The 25,062-nt window shown below is 42.8% G+C and overlaps 1 protein-coding gene across 2 annotated transcripts in view; it reads right to left on the bottom strand.

The window, feature by feature from the left end:
• Positions 1-13,335: 13,335 nt before the first annotated feature.
• The window catches only part of hmga1a (high mobility group AT-hook 1a), a 182,233-nt gene continuing 170,506 nt past the window's right edge, over positions 13,336-25,062 (bottom strand). For both annotated transcript variants that reach the window (XM_072480379.1, XM_072480380.1), the window contains one exon: positions 13,336-24,163. In XM_072480379.1, coding sequence (XP_072336480.1) covers positions 24,101-24,163 — 63 coding nt within the window. In that variant the 3' untranslated portion in view covers positions 13,336-24,100. The remainder of the gene's footprint in view (positions 24,164-25,062) is intronic.

The following is a 25,062-nucleotide window of genomic DNA, read 5'->3' as shown; positions in this document are numbered from 1 at the left end:
GGGGCATGCGGTGGGGGGGGGGGGGGGGGGAGGGGGAGGGGGGGAGATTGGGAGAGGCCCTGAAGACAGCGCATGGAGGAGAGGGCTGAAAGGAGATTGGCCTTAAAGGGGTTGGAGGCTCTGCGACCTCAGAACGGGGTATCACTCACCTGGGGAGGACCGAAGCACCAATGGTGGCAAGGATTGATTGGGGGGATGGGGGGGGGGGAGTGGAGGTTGCCCCTCCGGGGTCAAGGGTTGGGGCTGTTGCCTATATCTGCGGGAAGTCACAATGTCTGTATGTGGGGGACCTTCAACTTAACTTTGAGATTGGGGCACCTTTTAAAAATGGTGCTGTGATGTGTGAGGAGCCGAACCTGCCAGTGTCTTTAGGTCCCGACTCCAGAAAAAAATCTGTGTGGGAGAATTCAGTGAGAATTCACAGGGTTGTCCCCCAACTGAGACCACCATCAAATACCCTGAACAAAGACCCTCTAACAAAAAACGCCATCAGAGACCCCGCTCAGACTCCCAAGGGAGACCCCAACAGGGCGTCTATCAGAGCCCCCCATCGGACCCCCAAAGGAGATTCCCAATAGAGATCCCTGCCTGAAAGCTGAAGAACAGTCTAGGCAGTAGGATGGAAAATAATTGTATTTTCAGTCACCCTTTCCTAACATCTGTTGCCTCAGACAAATATGTTTAAAGCAGCAGCTGTCACAAGTGACAGAGGCTTCCTCGAAAGCCCAGTATGCTTTAAAGGGCTTGAAATCCCTTGCCAGCCTTTGAAATGCAAATCCTCTATTCAATTTCACACAGCAAAACACAGCATTAGTCAGTGATTTACTCCAGAGACAGCTGTTTGCTGGGTTGTTGATCTATCTTTCCCTTCACGCTTGAATATATCTCCATTACCATGTTTTGATGCTAACCACAATGTTTAGAAACATTTGCTATGATTGACAGCTCTTCACCACATCAAAAGCAGCAAAGTGCTTTCTGCTATGAAAGGGGTGGGCCGAGGGGGGGGAGACATTGGAGGGTGGAGTGGGGCAGGGCGCCCATGACACATGAAGGTCCCACTTAGTTACACCCTCACCGAGAAGTGTGTTATTGAAAATATGGAAAGATGTGTCATTTGAAACATGGAAGTCTGGCAATATCTGGTCTGAGAGAAACATGAGAGGATACAGAGAAAGATTCCACAAAGGGTTAACAGCAGCTGCAAAGAGCAGGATTGTAAAATGCAGATATCCTTGGTCAAGCAGGCTGAGCAAACAAGACAAACAGGATTTTGAATGAAGCCAAAAACAATGGCTCACACCTTCATTGAAAGTAACTATCTTAGTAAGCATCTGGAAAAGCATGGATGAGGTTCAGTTGAATTTGGTGGCAATTCTAAGTGTGAGATTTTGCTAATACCAGGTAAATCAAAGAAAACTGGAGACTATCAGTCTACGAGAAACATAATTCAAAGCCAAAATCAAAGTCAAAATTATGAGCCGAGGACACAATTGGTAAATAAAACTATAGAAATGACAGGAATTAAAAGTAACATCTCTTGAAGTCAAAGCATTTTTGAACATCACAAAGGAAACAATGTAATCAGATCTATGAGGTGAAGTCATATCAAAATGAATACTTAGTTGGATTAGAATGTTTAGATCAAAGATACTTTTTACAATCAAAGTGAAAAATGTTACTTTTTCATAAAGTCATAAAAACTAGATAACTGTTAGAAAAATATATAAACCCGAAGAAAGGGAACAGCAATCAGAACCAGAACTGAGAGAGAGGCAGAGAAGCAGAGTCAGATTACAGTCAGCTCGGCCATGGGAAAGAGACAGGGCAAAGCAGCCGAGCTAAAACAGCTAATACATCTAAGGAAGACTAGAATTTAAAGAAGAGGCAGAGTCAGCTCAGAGTCAGCTCAGAGATAGCCAGCAGAGCCAGCTCTCATAGCTCGGTACATGGGAAAGATAGGACATAGCAACCGAGCAGAACAGTGAATACATCGAAAGAAGATCAGACTTTAAAGAAGATTGATTGTTAAGTTGGGCCTGAAGGTCCCTTCAACCAACCAGAAGGATCCAGAAGCAAGATCTTTTTCCTTTCTGTAATGAAAGTAATTGCAGCTTTTAAAAGAAAAAATATAATAATAAAATAACTTAATTTAACCTGAAATAGTGGTTATTCCAAAGTCTACTTTACTTACTTAGCAATGCGGGACTCAGGATCGATGCCACTAAGTGGTAAGTCGATGAAATCTTCGGTGAAGGTATGGGTTATACCGGGGATAACTTGAAAATATAGTTTGACCTGAATAGCACCCACTGAAGCCTGCATCGGAGTCGGGGAGTGAGAATTCCTGTTCACCATTCGGAATATCGACCCTTTTTTTGGTATAGGGGGAATTCTAAGAATAGTGGTGAGTTTTTAAAAACAAGTGGCAGGGCATGGGGGCAGCAGTGTGAACCCACCTTATATAACAGCATCCCCAGTGACTGAGCCCTAACCGTTCACCATCTCCCGCAACCCGTCCCCCAACATTTTAGGGCCAGTGAGGAGGAATGGCCAGCACACATGCAGGGATCATCCGGCCGGACTGTGGTATGTTATCTTTAAGACAGGAGTCAGACTTTGTCAGACAATGAGGAGCAGCTGAGCTCATCTCAGAGCGAGTCGTCAAAACCCATTCTCCGTCCCGCAGACAAGACCACAGGGTCAACACTCTGTGGTGATGCGCGTAGGAATCATAGCATTTACAGTGCAGAAGGAGGCCATTTGGCCCATCGAGACATCACCAGCCCTTGGAAAGAGCACGCTACCCAAAACCACATCTCCACCCTATCCCCATAACTCAGTAACCCCACCTAACCTTTTTGGACACTAAGGGCAATTTAGCATGGCAAATCCACCTAACCTGCACATCTTTGGACTGTGGGAGGAAACCGGAGGAAACCCACGCAAACATAGTGAGAACGTGCAGACTCCGCACAGTGACCCAAGTGGGAATCGAACCTGGGACCCTGGAGCTGTGAGGCAACAGTGCTAACCACTGTGCTACTGTGCCGCCCACCCTTGGAGGGGAGAGATAGAGAATGTTAGCAAAATGAGGATTCCCATGACCATCCAATGCCACCAGGTTACAGGGTCACTGAGTTGTACTGCTGTGCCACCCTCAACATGTCCCCCATCTCCTTCCCACGGCCCTTTGAGATGATGTAGTCTGCACAGCACCACTGTCCCCATCAGTGACTGGCAGCCAGCCTGTGATGTGGGGAGCCTCTATCCTCACCACCCTGCCAACCAGCATTAGCGATAGGCTCTGTGGCCTCTATTCTGTTTCGTATAGTGTGCTCTACTGTGGATCTCTTCACTGGGTGGACCTTGTACTATTACAACAGCAGGGTGGCAACTGGTTGTATGTTGGAGACGTTTGTACTGTGCAGTCATTCATCTTCATGTTAAGAGCCTGGTTTGCGGGCAGTTCCTAGAAATGAGGGTGGTTTGTTGGGACCATAGCTGCAGTGTTGTGTAGTCTGGGTTTTACATACAGATTGTGACGGAGCTGGTCAGGCTTTCTGGCACGGGGAAGCATGGATGGGATCAGGGCCCGGTTGACAGGCAGGGCTTGGAAACACCTTGTGATCCTTAGGGTGGTCTAGCTGATAGTGTCACTGGTGAGGCTGTTACTTTGAGAGGGACCGTGTGCCAGGTGGCATTCAGCGGCAATGGTGCATGTGTCCTTTGTTTCAGGTAAGGTCTGCTAATCCTCTGCTTCCTCTGCTACGGGGCTGCATTTCTGAGGAATACACTAAGGAGTGCCAACAGCTGGTGGGCCGGCGATTGAGCATGGCCATCCCCATCCCCTTGATAATACTGCTGGGATATGAGGGTTTCCAGATGCGTGGGATGAGTGGGTTTCCACATGACCAGAAGCCCTCAGAGCACTTGCAGGATACTGTCAGCAGTCAACAGTGTGAACGGCCAGGTACCTGGAAGTTGCAGATAAGGGGTGGGTTTAAATGAATATATGCAGCAATGGGGGTCTCAGCCAGGTCACTCCGATCCCGAAGGGATAATCCGAGCCCATGTAGTTGGCACCAAGTTGCTCCCCCAAATCCCCGAGGTCCAGGCATGCACCACCCAGCAATCCGAAAAGTTCAAGATGTTAGCTTACCTCCTTACTTCCTCCCAACTGCCATGGCACACAGGCCCTGCTTGTAAATACTTGCACCAATTCACGCCCACGTAACTCCTGGCTGAAAGGCTGTAGCACCACAGGGGCTGGAGAATTGAGCTTCCAGCCGTTAGTCAAATGCCGTTAGTGTAAATGAGCAATTTAGTGGGGCAGGGCCTCTTAGAGACGGCAAGCCCGGCTACATAGAGATCGGGGCACCATCTTTAATGGGCGCCCTGATCAGCGAAAACACTGAGCGCCCTCCCAACACCCCCCCTCAACCGGGAACCTGGGTCCCTGGAGCTGTGAAGCAACTGTGCTAACCACTATGCTACCGTGCTGCCCAAAATAATAAAACCTCAGAGTTAAGGACTATGTTCTTATTTTTAATTTATTCCTCAAATAAATAAGGTTCATAAACACTGAATTTATTACAAATTTCTTAAGTATGCCCCACATTTAATAGCACTTAAACATAAACAACTAGACTTAATGGCTGGTTGAGTGGAGGATCTCAAACCAATCACATTTTCGAGCTCCTTTCACAGAATCACATAGTAGTTACATAGCAGAAGGAGGTCATTCGGCCCATCGTGTCTGCATCAGCCCTCTGAATGAACATTATGGTTTAGTGCCATTCCCCTGTTCATTCCCCATACCCTTGCGCATTGTTTCTATTCAAATAATCATCTAATGCTGTCTTGAATGCCTTGACTGAACCTGCCTCCACCATCCAGGCAGAACATTCCAGACCCGAACCACTCGCTGTGTGAAAATGTTTTTTTTTCTCACATTGCATTTGCTTTGTTTGCAAAATCTGTTGTCAGAACTCAGTCTAATCCAGATACTGATTTGGAACGGAGAATTGTTAAACATTTCTCGCCTTCCATCCCGGTGCTTACCCATACAATTCTGTTACATGATTATATAAAAGTTAAAATACAACTTCTCATAAGGAGAATTTAGTTGACTTATCCCTTTATAGCTTTTATACTTCTGTTGACTTCACAAACTATTTTCCTGCACACGTTCCCAAAGTACAGCTTTCTTACTTTACCAGCTCACCACCATGGCGTGTAAGGAAGTCATTCGGGCCATCGGCCTGTGCCTGCATTATGGCTAGTTTCACTCTTGTCAGATATAATTGTGATTTCATTAAGCCAAATTTTTAATTATAACCCAGTCTTTGATTTGATGCCATTTTGTACCTGATAATCTTCCTCCTGCAAAAACCTCCAAATTACAACTGCTTGAAAATATGGATCATCATGTAATAGCGTAGCTTTTCATTGAATTTACTGACCTTGACTGAACTGAACATTGCTTTAAAGTCAGCCTTAAGTCAACAGCGTATCAAAATTGATTTCTACTCCCCAGTTTAATAGGGTTAGGGTTAGGGTTTAAATGTGAATTTACTGCAATATGAATGTGAGTTAATGGTAGTACAGAATGCACAGACTTTAGGCCCCTGTGATTAACCCTTACCTTAGAAAAAATAATATAGTTTTATTTAAATATTGCAGGGCCCCCGAATAGCAGAAGTCTCTCATCTAAATTGCTCACAAACTTTAAAAAAAATACTACCTGTGCAGTTGTGACAAATATATATTTATATAGTTAGATCAGGAAGACATTTTTCCTATTGCAACTTGAATTAAGCATGGAAACCTTAGGATAAATATTCAAAAGTATGTATGATTGGCTAATGGTATTGATACGTCCTCTGGAAATATTTTGGGAGGGACTTTTCAGCTGCTCCCGAGGAGGATTATCAGGTACAAAATAGCATCAAATCAAAGCCCGGCAACCAGAAAATTGCACCCGAGGTTAACAGACCTTTACATGATCCCTGTCCCGTCCATGGCGATCTCGTGGTGGGTGTGACTGAAAAATCCAGCCCATTGTCTTCAGGAGGTAGGTACTTATTAGGGCTGCCTGCTCAACCTAGCCCTCGCCTGAGGTGTGGTGATCCTCAATTAAGTCACCACCAGTCAGCTCTCCCCCTCAGAGGGTAAAGCAGCCTTTGGTCATCTGGGACTATGGTGACTTTACTTACTTATTAGGGTCAGGACCCTGGACTGGTGAGCTGGGATGTTGTGGGCCCTAAATGACACTGAAAAAAACATTAACTTCATTATCACTTAATTGGCACCCCACAAAATAGTGTACAGGATATTTTAGATATAAAATGTTTGATATAAAAGTGCAAAACTGCTGATGAATCCTGGAAGTGTGATAACCAAAATGGATTTCTGCTGGAGGCTTTTATTTAATATGTCACCTGACATTTGGAAATTGTAAGAGGTTCACGGAGGCAGAAGTCCCGACACCAGAATTCCTTTTATTTACAAATCCAACAGCTGAACAACCATGACCATTCAGTCTGCTGTCTACACCGGGAGTGCAGAGGATCTGACACTCCCTGTTATATACACAAAAAGGGGTTCCCTGATTGGGCCACTAATCAGGGAACTTGTATTCTAATTGCCATTCTCAAAGGCTTGGCCTAAGTCATTACACCCCTCCCCCCCACAAAGTCTGAAGAGCCCCCATGGTCCTCGTGACTCATGGGTCCCCTGCTTCGGTTTTGCACCGGGTTCGGCTCCTCCAGTTCGGCCTCCGACGTATGGGGGGTATAACGGCTAGGCGCCCGTCTTTTCCGATGTGAGTGCCTGAGGGGCAGTTCGCCCCTTTCCTCCGGTGGCAGGGGTACAGCTGTGGCATCATCCACGGTGTCCATATCCAAGTCCGATGTTCTCACCCGATGTGTCGGAGGGGCATGAATAGTTTGTCGGGGAGGACTCTCCACTTCCTTGGTATGCTGGTCTGAGTCAGCTCCGGAGGAGGGAATGAATCTGAGGCCCACACCTGGTCCACGTGTTTCTTTATGACATGTTTTCCCACACGTATCTCATTCGTCACAGGTCCTATCCTGGCCTTGACTGTTCCTGCTACCATGTGGGGCCATTCGCATAATTTCTGACACATACATTTTCACCTGTGTTGAACTGCCTTTCTCGGCGAGTGTTGTCGTGGCCCCTGTATTGGGCCTCTTGGTGTCGCTCTATTCTGCCACCTAAATTCGGGAATAGTAGACGCAGCGGGGTTCAGAGCCGTCTGCCCATGAGTAGCTCCGCTGGTGCTATTCCCATTGTGTGTGGGGTTGTTCTGTAGTCAAATAGCCAACGCGACAGTTTGGTGTCCAATGATGCTGGGGACTGTTTCTTCAACCCGACTTTTAAAGTCTGGACGGCTCTCTCTGCCAAACCATTCGATGCCGGGTGGTATAGTGCCGTCCTTATGTGCCGAATGCCATTCAACTTCATAAATTTTGTTAAGTCCTAGCTGGTGAAAACCGAACCATTATCTGAAACTACCACCTCCGGGATACCATGAGTTGCGAATGATGTGCGGAGTATTTCAATGGTAGTTGTTGAATTTGCAGAGCTCATTTTGTAGACGTTCAGCCATTTGGAATGGGAGTCTACTATTATAAAAAACATTGAACCCATGAACGGACCCGCAAAATCGACATGAAGTCGAGACCATGGTCTACCTGGCCATTCCCATGGGTGCAGCGGGGCTGCAGGTGGCACCTTCTGCACTGTTGGCATTCTTGGCACCGACCTACCAATGCTGCTATGTCTGTGACCAGGCCTGGCCACCAGACATAACTTCTGGCCAGCATCTTCATTTTGAGACTCAAGGGTGCCCATGATGTAGTTCAGCAGTATGGCTCGACGGCCTTGACTTCAAACTATTACTCGAGCCCCCCATAGCAGGATCCTGTCCTCCACGGTGATCTGGTCTCTTCTGCTCCAGTAAGGGTGGAATTCCGCCTGGACCAGTCTTTCCATCTCCCCAGTTAGCACCATATGTTTTATTTTTGATGAAACCGGGTCCCTTTGGGTGCATAAACAAATGTTTTGTGTGGCCACTGGAAGGGTGTCCAGGAAATGTAACATCATTGCCGTTTCCTCTATTTTGGGTACTAATGGCGGGGGGCCCGGTAATAGCAGCCTACTTAGAGCATCGGTGTTTGCCACCCGGGTTCCTGGCCGATGCTCCAGTTGATACTGGTACGCCGCCAGTAGGAGGGCCCAGCGTTGGAACTGGGCCAAAGCTATAGGTGGTATTGCTTTGTCTTCTTTCAACAAACCCAGCAATGGCTTGTGGTCTGTAATTATAGTGAATTTCCGCCCGTACAAGTACTGGTGAAATGTCTTCACCATGAAGATCACAGCCCATCCTTCCTTTTCGATTTGGACTTTCGTTCTGCTGCTGCCAGCATCCTGGAAGGAAACGTTATAGGTCGTTCCTGTCCGTTTTGCCCTCTGTGTGCCAAAACTGCACCAACTGCATATGAAGACGCGTCGCAGGTGAGCACCAACTCTTTCCTGGGGTCGAAGTGTGCCAAGAAGTTCTCTGAAGAAAGCTGTTGTTTTATCTTCTTGAAAACCCTGTCTTGGCGGGCGGACCACTCTCAGGCTTTCCCCTTTATTAGTAATTGGTGTAGGGCGTCCAAGATGGAAGCTCTGTTCTGTATGAACTTTCCATAATATGTCAGCAGTCATAAAAAAGACCCTAATTCCTGGATTGTGTTGGGGGCTGGGGCATCTTTAATTGCCCTCACCAGATCCTCTAAAGGGCGTAGCCCTGATTTGTAAACCTTATACCCCAGATAGGTTACTTGAGGTGCTAGGAAAACACATTTCTCTCTCTTTAGGCACACGCCTGCTGCTGAAAACCTCCTAAGGACATCCTCCAGGTTTTGCAGGTGTTCTGCCTTTGTTTTTCCTGTAATGAGGACATCGTCCAGGTAAATGGCAACTTGTGGTAGCCCTTGCCATATATTCTCCATTGTCCTTTGGAATATCGCACAAGCTGACGATACCCGAAGGGTAATCTTGTATACTGAAAAAGGCCCTTCAGGGTGTTTATCGTTGAGAATTCAGCTGTAGATATGCGTGGCTCATATCCAGCTTTGAGAATAGAGTCCTCCAGCCAGCTTTGAATACAAATCCTCAATCCGGGGAATTGGGTATTTGTCCAGTTGTGAGTAGCAATTAATTGTTTGTTTGAAATCTCCACAAAGGCTGTCCGGCTTAAGGATAGGCACCACAGGTGCCACCCACTCTGCAAACTGGACCGGTTTTATTATTCCCTCACGCTCTAAACGTTTTATTTCCATAACGACTTTCTGCCTTAATGCGAAGAGTACCCTTGTATAATTTTGGGACAGCCTCTGGATCTGCATGCAATGTCACCTTTGCTCCCTTTATTGTTCCAAGCCCTTCTTGGAAAACCTCTGGGTATTTGCACAGGAGTTCGCTCAGGTGGTCATTTTCTAGCTGGAAAATGTTTACCCAATCCAGCTCGGTCTCTTTTAGTCAGTTTCGTTCCAATAAGCTTGGCCCCCACACCTTTCACTACCATTAAAGGCAGCCTAACCAGTTGCTCTACATAAGGCACAGTTACATGCGTTCACTCCCTGTTATATACACAGAAAGAGGATCCCTGATTGGGCCACTAATCAGGGAACTCGTATTCTAATTGGCTAATCTCAAAGGCTTGGCCTAAATCATTACAGAAATCTTGTAAGGGAGTAGGGTGTTAACTATTGGCAATTTCAGTGAGTTAAAAGCTCACTCATTGGTTTTGGCAAAGCAATTCAATAGTTGACATCGTGCCATCTTTAAACTGAGAGATTCCAGCTCTACAAACACTACTGCACGGAGATTTCGGTTCCTGTACATATATCTTTGTGAAAGAATGCTGTGCAGTTACTGCAGTGAGACCTTCACCTCCAAAACCTACATTCACATCCGTTCTAGATCATTGGGATGAAGTTCGGACAGCTAATGAGGCCTGGGCTCATAGTCTAATTTGCAATCTCACTCAGAGGCAAAAATGACAGAATGAGTGGAGATTTTATGCCTCATCATTGCCTTGCTGGTGCAGAGAGAATTTACTCAGGTGTGAGGCTGGGGTTGCTGGGTCCCGTCACCTTCCAAAGTCCATCCCAATTAAATCCAGGACAGGAAGGCCATGGACAGCCCCTCTGCCAACTGATGCTCTTGAGTGGTAATTAATGCCAAAAGGCTTAATTTTGCCGCTGTTAGTATTAACCCAGTGAGGTTGGGCCTGTTGCTGTGCAAGGCCCATGAAAAGAAAATCTTCTCGGGATTGCTTGCAGTCTCTGGGGTGTTGGGACATGTCCTTGTTCAAATTCATTCAGTGCCTGAGATTGAGGGACCCAGAAGTAGGAAGGGACACAAGAGTCAGGGCTCATCTCTGCCACCCCTCGCTGTGACAACCCTGCTGCCATCACTTAGTCCTGGCCTAGGTCTTTTCTCGAAGCTGGACCTTGGGCGGCATCATTCTGGCAGCAGCCACCGCCTCCCCGATGACGCTGCTGAGCAAAAGAGCCAGCATCTCCCAGTGCACAGAATCTCCTGCCCCCAACCCTGGGAAATGATCACACAAAAGGCCCACTGCAGACTCTTAGCTGCCTGGTTGGCTCATGATTCTGAAGTGGGCCTTCCCTAAAAGAGGTGGCAGACAAGATCACCCCATCGCCTTCATTAAAGGCCCCCGCTCCCTATCGAACCTCTCACCCCACTCCACCGCACCACCCCACGCGTAACGCCACACGAGATTCAACGCAATCTCGTGAGACGTTGCAATGTGAAACCCGTCCACAATGGGTGGGATCACTTTTTAGCAAATCTGCATATTAGAGTGAAACAGCTTTGGATTCAATCTCTTTGCCTCAGAGACCTTGGGCAAACAGGACCAGACGGGACGGCATTCATGGCGATCTGACGCCACCAGCTGCATGCCTCTCACTACAATGGGAGGAGTTCCTCACAGTTCAAAACAGGTGCTATGTGCGGTCTCGGCCCCTTATTCAACGTGAGTCGCGTTCGGAGTGCCGAGAAACACACGGCTAAACGCGCTCGCTAGGCAACTTTGTTCCCCTTTGGGAAGATCGCACCCTGTATATAATCACACCATATCTAACCTAGAAATGCTCAAGGTTTTGAATGGAGTTGGGGGCGATGGATCAGGCGTTACGGGAGAAGGCAAGAGAATGGGGATGAGAAACATAGCAGCCGTGATCGAATGGTGGAGCACAGTCGATGGGCCGAATGGCCTAATTCTGCTCCTACATTTTATTGGGGGAGGGTTGGGTGGCGGACAGGTGAAAATATCAGCCCTGGCAGTAGAGGGGTGCCCACCATCAGCACCACACTACCCACAACAGTGGCAACCTGGCTGCCTTTCCTGTTTTTGTAAAAGATGACTGAAAGTGCACCTTCCTGTGGCGGCGACCCCCCCCCCCCCCCGCCAGTTGGGTGCTCATCTAAATCTTGAAGCCCTCCAGCTTCCACGAGCCCACCATCCCTCCAGGTATCCCCACCTATATGCTGTTGCACGACCCTGGGCAAGTGTACAGTCAATTCCAGCTCCTTTCGCCCTGGAGTCACAGCACAAGTGAATTAACCAATAATTCTTATTAAAAAATCCATAAGTGTTTCGCCCTTAGCTGCCCAATAATTACAGTCACCAGGTTGGTAAGTCGAAACACAATTACTATTTATTTATAACAAGAATGATGAAATATGCAGTTAACAGAATGGATAATGACAAGCTAATCTACCATCCCTTTTAACTGTCCCACCCTCTAACCCCCCCCCCCCCCCCCATACACACACACACACACACACACACACACACAGAGGGGGCGAGGGGTAAAAATATTAAGGATGAAGGTCAAAAGATAAAAATCTTTGCTCCCAAAGGCAGTTCTCTAGCACTTTCCTCACAGCACGCCCACTGATTAAAGTCTCTCGTTTACAGCTGGGAATGGTCTTCCTTGCAGAGTCATTCATTTAGGGTCGCAACAGGTTAGAAAATACTAGCAGCAGGCTTTCTGGGGAGACATCTTATTTCTTATCAGACTGGGTCTTCAGCTTGAGGCTCAGGCCTACTTCTTTCTTGAGTCACTTTATTTCACATCAAACCTTGCTTCCAATTCGCGGTTTGACTTCATGGGCGAAATTCTCCTACCCGCCCCGCCACATTTCTGCCCCGACCGGCCGGTGGGAGTCTCCGTAACACCGGCCGGTCAATGGGGTTTCCCATTGTGGGGCAGCCCCATGCCGTCAGGAAACCCCCGGGCGCCAGCAAAACGGAGACTCCCGCCGGCGGAGAATGACGCCCCAAGTCCCTGCAGTCCCAAGGGAATGACACCCAGTCTTACTGGAGGGAGAATCAGCCCTCACAGTTACCTTTTGGAGAGGATTAGTCAGATAATGTTGGAGATAATTAATTAGAACCCTTCATCCAAGCTGCAGAATCAAAAGTGAAGCCAGGCTGGAACCTTTTGATTCCAGTGGGATCAAATCTGATCACCTCCTGTTACCGGGCAGGGCACAGCCTCTGGGGCCCATTCATCAGCCATCGGCCAAATCAATCCAACCGAGTCATCACCAACACTGGTCAATCAGCAATCACCAGTCTAATTTAGCACAGCCTTCTGGATCCTGCTGTTTGAATTAAAGGCACAGGCTGCCTTAAAGACACATGTCCATGAATCAAAAATAAAAGAAAGGGGAAATACGGGAATAAATAGGGAATAAACAGGAACAGACAGGAAGGATCCTTACAATGCCAATTAAGAGTTCATCCATGTGAGGGCAGCATGGTGGCGTAGTGGGTTAGCCCTGCTGCCTCATGGTGCTGAGGTCCCAGGTTCGATCTCGGCTCTGGGTCACTGTCCGTGTGGAGTTTGCACATTCTCCCCGTGTTTCTGTGTGTTTCGCCCCCACAACCCAAAGATGTGCAGGCTAGGTGGATTGGCCGTGCTAAATTGCTCCTTAATTGGAAAAAATGAATTGGGTACTCTAAATTTAAAAGGAGAGAAAGAGTTCATCCATGTGAAACCTTTAACTATCAGTTTCTCACCAGAGGCTCCTGTTGCTGCAGTGCAAATTCAGCCTTAAATGGCCAATGGGGTACATGTTTCACTCCACAGCACTAACATTCCTCCCCTTGAGCACAAAATTCACACGTGCAAAAAATAAATCCCCCTACTTGAATTGGGTTGGCTAATACCCAACCATGGAGCTCGAAAATTTGAGAAGCTTTGAAAAATAAAACTGACAAGCTGGAGAGCAAAAACATATTTATTTGTAACCTTCCATTCACAGCACATAATCAATCATTTTGGAGACAAACAAAAAGATTGTTCACAGACTGTATGGATATATTTTCAAAGCTCAATATATTCTTTTAAAAAGAAACATGCAACCTAAAAAGGAAAAGCTTTATGTCAAGAGCCAACTTGATGAACTGAATTGTTTTAAAATACTTTTTCTTTTCTTTCAAACACAGGAGAAACCAGCCTGTGAGATACCAAAGAGTATGTTACATGATCCATTTGAATTTGTCACAGCAATGATAATGCGGCAGGCCAGCTTGTTTAAGAGACTGACCATATTTGCTTTCGATAACTCAAATGTGCAGTCCAATAATTAGGAAAACATTGGAAAACTAAATATTTATACTTATAAACACTACTTAAAATAAGTGACAGATTTTGAGCGTTTACATTTATCTTTTGCCCTATCCTCAACTAGTACATGAGACAAAGTCCAAGCCAAAGAGAGCGTCACAATCATCACTGAAGTACTGCCATATTACTATTTTATCGATTATCGGTTTCAGAACTTGATTGTGAGGACTCTGCTTTATTAGACTTCTCTATCCATTTATCTGGTCAGAAGTGTCATTTAAAGGTTTTCAATGAAGTTACACTGAATCCTGCATCAAAAGGTTATATCCAAATGTCGAATTGTCACAAAATATTTTGTAATTGCCTGCTTCTCAGTGAAAGAAGGAAGGAAGAAGGGAAATTATGAAAGGGTGCTTACTTTAAAATCTGACTTTATAAACAGGACCATTTAATTCAAAGTGGCTTGGTACAGATTTTCACCGTACCCAGTAAAGAAGAATAGGATTTTAGCAGGGAAACAGCATGGCAAAACACTGCCCTTCAATCTTGACAATTGACATTACACTATTAACAAGAGCAGGGAACAGCTACTGAAGTGTGATTCGTTTTAAACTGCTACTTTAAAATCGCAGGCAAGAACATGCTCTTAAGAGTATTAGCAGCCTTATGGGGAGATGGTACCGTGGTGGTAATGTCACTGGACTAATGATCCAGTAAAAGCTCAGAGGACATGGGTTCAAATCCCATCATGGCAGCTGGTGGAATTTAAATTCAATCTGGAATTGAAAACTGGGCAGCAAATGCTGGCCTTGCCAGTGATGCTCATGTCCCATGAATAAACAAAGAAAACCCTTGTAAATATTGGTGAGATTTTACTGGTTTAATAGTTTATATTCACGGTAAAGTTTGGTTGTGGAATGGTCTTGTGAGCCGAGTTTCATTGACTTAAAACTAGGTTTTGCACTATATGAATCAAATGTGTTTTTTTCTCTCTGCTCTTGGTATAACAGAATTGTCTGTCCATTTCAGTCCACTTTGAAGCGGTCACATTTTCTGGCAGGACAAGCTTGCGATGACAATTTTAAAAGTAGGTATATTAAAGTTTGTCCTCTGCATGTTAAGCTAAAAAGATTTCTGGTTAATGATAACACCTTTCCTAAATAAATCATTTTTAATTGATTTAGCTACAAAACTGACTAATGTTCGCTGTCGAAGAACTATTTAAAAAGTTCAGCTTTAGCACTTATTCCTAAATAGCTCTGTGCAAAGAATACTCGAAACATTAACTCTGTTTCTTTATCCACAGATGCTGTCAGATCTGCCGAGTTTATCCAGCATTTTCTGTTTTTATATTATATATAAAGGATACTTTGCTGGCCTACTCTTGTTGCTGTGTTAATGTAATTTCTACTTTCAAGAAAAGCTATGGCATTTTCAGATCATGATCGTGAATAATATTTGTAACAAAACGAAGATGCAATACCAGAGACTCAGCAGTTGTACATACAAATAAACCTATTACATACACTTTTACAGCAGCTGTTATTAATAACAGTTAAGGGACAATTCATTTACAGTATAAAAAATTAGTCAGCCACGTTATTCAGCCAAGCACTGCGGCAGTGACTTAGACACACATAAGTCTGTTTTGGTCGACAACTTTTGGTCATCAGTTATGCTGTGATCAGTGATTGTGGCTGTAACGGAACTTCCAGAGAATCAGATGTTTCAACTGGTGTAAACATTATGGCAAATGAAACTGTGCAAATGAGGTGGAAAACACATAATCGCAACAAAGACATAAAATTCAAGGTAGCTGCTGAACCAAATTATCAAACATGTAATGCTATTAAGGATACAATTATACAATGACTGTAGAGAACATGGCAGTGAAGGACATTTTTTGTTTCCTGGGATGGGGGTAATGAAATATTTTAATTAATAAATTGCACCAAAGAGGTATTGAAGGAATGTTCATTCATGTACAATCACACCTCATACCTATCAAGTGGTGAATAATTGTCAAAGTTCAAAGTTATTCCTCAAATATGCCTGCACCGGAATTATCCCCTGGCGGGATACTCTGGTCCACCGGCAGCGCAACTATGCCTGTGGGTTTCCCGAAGGCGTGGGGTGTCCACAATGGGAAACCCCAGTGGCCGGCTGCGGGAAAGGAGAATCCCGCTGCCGGCGGGTGCGCGCTGCACAGGAAAACGCGGCTGGCGGAACAAAGAATCCCGCCCCAATGTATTATTGGTTAAAGTTTTGTGTAACACTGCTATCCATGTATTTCCAGTATGTTTTTTGTTCTTTTAAAAATGAACTGAAAAAGTGAACAACAACTGCTTATATAGATATAGCGCTTTTTAATGTAATAAAAGATCCCAAGGTGCTTCAGAAGTATTTTGAAACAAAATATGCCATTGAGCCACATAAGCAGATATTAGGACAGATGACCAAAAGCTTAATCAAAGAGGTAGGTTGAAAGGAGTATCTTAAAGGACAGAAGTGAAAGAGAGAAGTCTTGGGAGGGACGTCCAGAGCTTGGGGCTAGGTAGCTGAAGGCATGGCCTTCAGTAAGGAGTGATTCAAATTGGAACTGTTTTTAGAAACTGGAATTAGATACCTCAAGAGAGTTGAAAGGCTGGAGGAGGTTACAGAGATAGGGAGGGGCCAAGACATGGAGAACTTTGAAAACAAGATGGAGATCTTTAAAACTGAGGCAAGAACACAGGATGCTTGAAAAACTCAGCAGACCAGGCAGCAACTGTGAGGAGCGAAAGCAAGAGTTAACGGAGAGCCAGTGTAGGTCAGCGAAGATAGGAGTGATGGCTGAGCAGGATTTGGTACGGGTTTGACATGGGCAGCAAGGTTTGGATGACCTCAAGTTTACGGAGAGTAGAATGTGAGAGGCCAACCTTGACTGCATTAGATTAGTCAAATCTTGGAGATAACAAAAGCATGGATGAGGGTTTCAACTGTAGAATAGTGAGGTTGATAAGGGATAAAGTGGAAAACCTATTTATGGAGGCAGAAAACGTGACTGAGGCACCGAATGAGTACTTTACATTTGTCTATCATAAATGAGGATGAAGTTAAAATGGGAGTAAAGGAGAATAGATTAAGAGATATTAGATAGGATTAAAAAAAGAATAGAAAGGAAAGACTGACCAGGTTGGCATCACTCAAAGTTAACAAGGGAGAACCATCACCTGCTACCTGATATCAGTGGTGGGAAAACTACAAGATCATTGTCAAAGACAAAAGTTATTCCATGGAACCAAAAATAGGACAGTGGGTACTTGACCATGTAATTGGCTACTAATAGGAGGGCGAGATTAGTGGTGAGCGCATGGTTTTCTGACTGGACAGTAGTATGCAGTGGGGTCCTGTAAAGTTATTGCTTTCTTTTTTATATAAAAATAATCCGAGCTTTTATCGAGGGTATTAAAATTTCAAAGTTTGTAGATGATACAAAACTTCACACAGTAAATAGTAAGCAGGATAGCAGCAGGCCTCAGGTGGAGATAGAATCATTACAGTGCAGAAGAAGACCATTCAGCCTATTGAGTCTGCGCCGATCTGAAAGAGCGCCTACCCAGGCCCACTCCCCCCTCCCCCATAACCCCAGAATTCCACCTAACCTGCACACCTTTGGACTTTGGGAGGGAACCGGAGCACCTGGAGGAAATGCACAGATACGGGGAGAAAGCAGGAAGTCATGCTGAACCTTTATCACTGAGCTGGAATATCGTGTATAATTCTGGGCAAGATCGGAAGGATATTAAGTCCTTGGGAAATAAGTTTACTATGATAAGACTGGAGGTGAGGCACTTGCGTTATGTACAGCTTGGTGAAGCTAGGATTGCGGTTCGCATAGAACAAAGAACGGTAAGGGGAGAAATGATAGAGGAAGTCAAAATTTTTGATAGAAAAAGTAGAGAGAAAATATTTTCTCTGGTAAATGGTTGATAACTAGAGGTCACAGATTTAAAATAATTGGCAACAGGACAAAACGGGAAAGGAGGAGAAGTTATTCCCATGCAGGAGGATGTTATGATTTAGAATGCACTGCCTGAAAGGTTGATGGAATCAGATTGCATAGGAACTTTAGAAAGTTGATTAAACATTTATATCATACAACTAATTTGCGAGATTATGGGGAGAAAGTTAGGATGAGGGACTAAATTGTATAACTTTTCAAAGAGCTAGCACAGGCACAATAAACTGGAAGATTTTAGAATACACTGCGTTAAGTAAATGGCCAACACCAGGTCATATTGAAGAAAGAATTCTAATTCTGTAGTTCTAAGGATGACATAACACTAACAATTAAATTTGAGTAGTTCATGTGATTGTCTGAGCTAGAGAAAGCCTGCTTCTTTGAGGTAGCGATTGAGTATTTATTACATGGTTGCAATTTCAAAGGGGATTTAATTAATTTTGCTAGATGTTCTGTCAATAATGAATAATGAGTATAAATTAGTGACTTGTGTCACCAAAGAAGACAATCAAAACATGATTGCCACAAGTAATTCATTATGTAAAGTGCTGTGAAGTATTTTAAGGTGCTATTTAAGTGCTTTCAAGGGATAATGTGTTTGATTGACCAGAAAGTCAAAGTAAACACATTGTATAAACCATCATTTGTCAGTTTGTTTGTCCTTATTGAAATTCTAGGCCGCTCAGTTCTACAACATTTTGTACCACTTATGAAGCTCTTCAGGTAAATTTTCAAGCATCTGTTTTGGCAACAGCTTGTAATATCATGAATATTCCAGCAGATGGTGCTCCAGAGGTGTGATTTTGGTTTAAAAGTGCACACAAGTCCATAGGGGTTTGTCTAAATTTTAAACTTTATTATTGCACCAAACATCATTCAAATAAAAATCTTATTGGACCAAGAACTTTAGCAATTAAACACAATTAGGGGATTCATGTATAAATCATCTGCCACATTTTATTGATCAGTATATGTTAAAGTACCAATCTCCCACAAGAATGCCAGAGATTAGATTTAAAAATGACTGGAATGCATATTTCTGATGGGAAAACATTCAACCGATAACATTGTATAATTGTTGAGTCCTTAATTGCACACATTTATCTTGAATCTCCATTTTTCACAAGCAATGCTTCAAGTTTTTATGAATATAAAATGTTTCTATGACAATTGCCCTTTGCTTCAATCAGTAAAAATGAGTTTTCAGTAAAACTTTCTAAACTTTGTGTTAAGTCAGCAGGATCACCAAAATTTCTCTTGAGGTAGGTTTACTTAAATGTGTGATTTGCCTTAAATGTAACCACGATTTGTATTTAACTGAAGTACAATACAAATCTGTGCCATATCCCCTTTGGATAACAAGTGATTTGGGGGGGAAAAAAATCTGTGATACCCTGCAGGAACTTTCTTTCATTTTAATATAACAATTAGCACCTCACTGACATTCAAATATCCATCAACTTAGAAGATGCTCAACATCATTAAATTCCACAAATTCAAACAGTAAGTTGGTAAAATCATACAACATGTATATCGTCTCATTCACTCTCGTGTATATTACCGTGCCTTTTGGCAGAGGAGGGTGATGCACAAGAACAAATTCTAAGCAAGCATCAGAACAGATGCTATATATCTTGAAACCGAACCTACTGATTTTGACATGGTGGGCAAGAGAGAAAGATATTTTCAGAATGTTATATGCAACTAAACTATAGGCCTTTATAAAAGTGCTTGCATTTTAATTCTCCAGGCTGCACACACAAAAAATCTTCCTCCAGGGTTACAGGTTTTAAATGAAAATTCCATTCATCTAGCATGTTTTGCATGCATTTTGTATCATGGCAGTTTCAGTGGTTGTGAAGCACTAGTAATTTCCCACCACTACATTGATAGGGCTTGGGGCTGTAATTACTGCCAGAAGCACCTTTGTGGTGACTGTCATCAGAATTCAACTGTTCCCCGAGTGCCAGAATGCCAACGTGGATGTAAGGTTCACAAAACATGCCATCAGTAACAATAATCTTACACCACCAAACAACTTCCTCTTTTTACCTATCTTTCAGTCCTACCTCTGCTGTAACAAAACTCGCTGGCTCCCATTGTTGAACTGGATACAAGGCTCTCCTCATCATTCAAATGCATCACACGATTTGGCAGTGAGCTACCTGGAGCCACAATGTCCCTGTTTGATCCCTGTTCAATGTCGAGTTGGTTGGAGGAGGAACATTGGGACAAGAAAATCAGCCAGAACTTGCAATCCTTAATGCAGTCCAGTGGTCCTTGATTAGAATTACATTTGTAATATGAAACCAGTGACACTCGCTGAAGTCAAAAAGGTTGGCAACACTTAACTGACTGAGCTTACACGTGGCGTGTTCGATTGTCATTCAGAGAAGGAATTAGAGAACTACTGGCAGCTGGACAACATATCTACCACTAGTCTTCCAGACCGGAGGGGAGAACATTCAGGTTTAGGAAGAAACCCGGATGCAATAATTTAGATTTATGATTTGTTTTTCCAGAAAGTATTTTTAAAGTTTCTATTTGGGAATTCACTTTGTCATATTTGTCAAATTCCCATCCATGATGTCGCAAATCTCCAGAATTAAGGAGAACATGGGGAAATTTGCCTGACTAACGTATATGAGCATCCACCAGCCACTAACTGCCCTGGGAATGCCACAGCCCAAACACTACCATTAGTTTGTAATAAGAGGTTCCATCTTTTGTTTTAACTACACACCTGAATTTCTAGACACTTGAAATTCGAGCATTTAGGAACCTCTCTTGATGCCAGTTCTTAATACGCCTCCAGTGTCCTTCATGTTAACTACAGATGGACATCTAAAATATTTTCTTCACATTAACTCAAAATTTACATCGTAAATCCCCCTTCTTTCCCTCCCTCCTTTTACCAACTTACGGTTTGTTTTTGCAATGTGGTAAGCAGCAAATTCAGTACTGTTTTAACAATTACTTTTTCCTCTCAATCATGAATTGTGCATGTAACCTGTAGACAATAATTCAGAAATAACATTATTCACTGTAGTTGAGGAGAAGCACAAATGAATTGTATTTTCTGTACAGCAGCAACCAACCGAGAGACTATGAAACTAAGAGAGGTAGTTGTGATTAAGGAAACCAAGGAATTTCCAACTGTACAGTACTAGTACTGCAAAATTATATGAAAACTGAGTAATGAACTGACTCCTGCTGAACAACCTATTAGGCAGATTTCACTAAGGAGTAAAGAAAGTTGTACTTTGCCAATATTTTTATAATCAGCAACATGGTATGTTATGTTGCCATTTCATTTGCCTCTTTACATCTATTATCACTTAAGTAGAAATATCCCATTTGCTTGTCCTTAGACTGGATATTTAATCACTTCCAAATAGTACCAATTTGTTTCAATGCCAAACTCCTATTTAATTCAAGTGTGTTTTTTTCATTAAGAACCGAGAAAAAAACCACACCACAATTAATAGTAACAGGACTACAATCTGGTGGTCGTTTTTATTTATTGCAAAAGTTCTCAGTATTTGTTCAAACTTTATGAAAGGGCACAGAGCCCAAATTGTTCAATTCAACAGTCTGAAAATTTTGTAGAAGAGAATTTCATGGACTCAAAATTCTGATGGTTGGAAGTCACAGCAGATTATGAAAAAATACTTTATCATAGAACAACTGTTTGTTGATCAGTACTGGCTTGTATGTTAAGCGACATTTATAAGTGCACAATATTGTAAATTGTCATAATAGTAATTAATTATAAATTAAATAAACAATCATGGGACATGGAATAATCTGCTATGAAATGTTGACAAAGCATATCTAATGAAGCTATCACCAATTGTCCATAATGTTTAGTTTTTAAAAAGGACTTAAAGAAAATAAGCATTCCTTTCCTTGCTTCTGTTCTATTCTATTACAATGCTTTAAATCCGTATGCAGTGAGAATCTGTCCCTCAGCAATATGTGATGAGTGGGTTGATGTTTGCAAATATTTAAATGTATGTATTTGTTCAATGATGACCAAAGATTTGTTTCCAGTATTCGTGATGCAGAAAAATAGATGATAACAACAAATAACTTGATCCTCTTTAGGTCCAACTGTGAGTTCTGTCTATGTAATGTTTGAATAAATTGATTAAACAAGCACAACTTGGTCCTCTTTAGGTCCAACTGTGAGTTCTGTCTATGTAATGTTTGAATAAATTGATTAAACAAGCACAATTTGCCATGTCCGACCATGGATGAAGTAGAATCACATCTTGGGTGGGATTCTCCGGTCCCCCAGCCACGTGTTTTTTGGCCGTGTCTCATTCACTGACAGGGGATTCTCTACACCTGCTGCTCGTCAATGGGATTTTCCATTGAAGCCACCTCACGCCGCTGAAAAGCCCATGGGCGGGGGTGTGCTGACGGCGGGAAAAGAGAATCCCAAAGGCCAGAGAATTCCGGCTCTTATCTCTAGTCTTTGGTGTTTGTTACATTAAAGCAATATTTAGTTGGCGACAGGTATTACAAATCTATATCAGAAGGTACTTTATAAAGCACTTTATTTTCAATTAATACTTCAAGAGCTGTATTCCAGATGCAGTTATTAATGCCATTTTACCACCAGTCCCATTTTCTTCAGCATGTCATAAATTAGGAGCCTAAAACCCAGACATGCAAGAGTAGCAAAAATTGAAGTAGAACTTTTAATGCACGTTTACCCCTTTATTAAACCAGAACCCAATATCTACTACAACGTGGCTAAATTTTCAGCATCTTACAATCTTTCTACTTGAGTATTCAATGAATTTCAAGGGATTTTGCATCTGGTCCAGTATACCCAATTTGTTAAAGACAGCCTATATGATCCAGCAAAAGGGATACTTTATCTTACTTGAATAATAATAAAAAACATTAAACTGTGTTGTCAGAGTATAAATCTTTATATTACTGTAAATGGGCGAGAAGCAATGCAGCAATTATAGTCTTCCATGAGGGGGGCCAATAAACCCACTGTAGCTTTTGTGTGTTTGAATACATATTAGTTAATCAAGCTGAGGAAAATCACAAACCAACAGTCGGGCACAATGTTGTTCTGGGCCAGGCAAAAGTGTGTAATTACCATCAGAACTTGTTTATAAAACTAACATTACTTTCGACATAGGAGTTTTAGATAATGGAGAAATGGATTGGTCTCCATAAGCAAATTCTTTTATTTTGCTGGTTTTACTTGAGGCTCTCAAACTATTATTGTTTAGAGTGAAACAATTTTCTTATTGACGTTGTGCCTCATGAAGTTCTTTTGGACTAAAGATCACTACAGAGGAGGGAAAATAATATTTGCCTGCATGGCCACTGTTGACGGCACATTACTGCACTACAAGCGTGTTTAGCGACAGACCTAATCCTAATCCACTTGCTTGCAGTTCAGAGATTCTCTGGTCAAATGCCTTTCTTTGGATAGAAGAGATTTTGCTGCTTCATATTACGGAAAATCAAACATGCATTCAAATACGAAAACAATGGAATAGGGAAAGGTCCTTGCTGAAAAGAAGTTGCTCTTTTAAGTTTTGCGCTCACTTAAAGTGTATTTGCATGTCACAAAGAATGGTATATATTAACATAAAAGTTGATCGGTAATATAGTATAAAAATTACTAGCTCCAGGCTAACTTACCTACTATATAGAGCCTAGAGAAATGCCTAGTCCTCTTAAATTCAGAAAGACAATTAGTATAAAATAAGAGATCATAATCTATTTCAAAGGTTAACATAGGTTTACCTCCACTCTCCAAAGCCATGCCAAAAAACACGGCATTCTAAGCCATGTCTTAAACAAAAATAAGGTTTGTGAAAGAAAAGCAAATACACAAGTGGATAGTTTTGTGGCTGTGAATGTAGCAGCCATTTGGATTTTGTGGGCAAAGATCATTCTACAAGCTAGTATGGAATTTCAATGCAAAGCTTGGGTTGGCATTCTATTAAAATGTGGCAAGTTTGAAGAGTTGCAATTTGGAAGTACCATTGTAATAGCCACTACAATTATCTTCATGTAAGCCAAGGTCATCACCTCCAATATGTGATGAATATTTCTATGTGAACCATCAGCAACTGAACAATTGTACACTATTTTTGTGGAATAGAGATGTTGATCGGCATGGTCCTATCAGCTGGTTTAACTTGAAGATTAATGCTGAGAAGCTTGAATGAAAAACGTGTGATGTGAGTCTGAAGATTTAGACTTCACCCTTTATTGACTGTCAATTTCTTTGAAATATTTTGAACTGTACTAAAAGAAAAAAGTCCTGTAGTGTTCCAGTGCTGTTAAGACTATGATGAAAACAGTGTGAAAGGGTTTTTAGTCCAGCTATTGACAGGAGCCATCTGTTGAATGAGGTAGTGGCAGTCTTGCAGATTTATTGATCATCTTCTGAGGACTCTGGTGAAGCGTGTTCCTCTTCTTCTTGCTCCACCTTTTCCTGCAAAAATAAAAATGAGAATTGCCATCAAAGCACTTGGATAGAGAATTTGTAGAAATAAAATCCCCGTAAATCGGTTTGATTTTGGCTTCCAATGCATTTTCTCGTCGTTTGCACTACAGAATCCAGGCCAATTTACAGGACTGTGATGTAATTGTGAAATGAAAGTGAAAGAGTGCAAGACTGATCAGTAAGAAGGAAGAAAGAGAAATACAAATACGCAAGAAAATTGAATGGCGATCTCTGAATTGGAATGAGCTGGGGGGCATGGAAAGGAAAGTTAATGTTAAATGCCATAAAAGATAAGGCCAGGAAATGCCCTAGTCAGTTGGGAATACTTTGTGCTCATTTACTTAAAAAAAATACCCTAGTGCATATTTTTCAAGGTATTCTCTTTGTCTTCATGAATTGCAAACTTCCAAATTTAAAACAAAAGCTAAGTGAATAATTACATTGTACTATTACTAAACAGCAAAATCTCCATGAAGAAACAATTCAACTGTAAAACGTCACCTGAAGGATTAGGCATTCCGGGTGGGATATCAAGAAGACAACAGGAGTCAATCCTACCGCTGACAACATACATTTATCCAAATGTTCTTCTATTATACCAGACTAAGCTTGCATCACAGACGAACGTGACGGACTCTAGTCGGTTGTGGCAAGGCTTAAACAACATAATTGGCTACAAAGCAAAGCCGAGTAGAATCTCTGGCAGTAGCACATCCCTCCCTGATGAACTCAATGCATTCTATGCACGGTTCGAGCAGGAAACCATCAAACCACAGTCAACTGCCCCAGCAGCCTCAGACACATCCATACCTACCATCACAGCTTCCAAAGTCAGATCGGCCCTCTTGAAAGTGAATCCTCGGAAAGCGACTGGTCCTGACAGGGTC

The sequence above is a fragment of the Scyliorhinus torazame genome, chromosome 17, assembly GCF_047496885.1.
Source record: "Scyliorhinus torazame isolate Kashiwa2021f chromosome 17, sScyTor2.1, whole genome shotgun sequence".
Lineage (NCBI taxonomy): Eukaryota > Metazoa > Chordata > Chondrichthyes > Carcharhiniformes > Scyliorhinidae > Scyliorhinus > Scyliorhinus torazame.
This window is presented reverse-complemented; position numbering and strand designations above follow the sequence as displayed.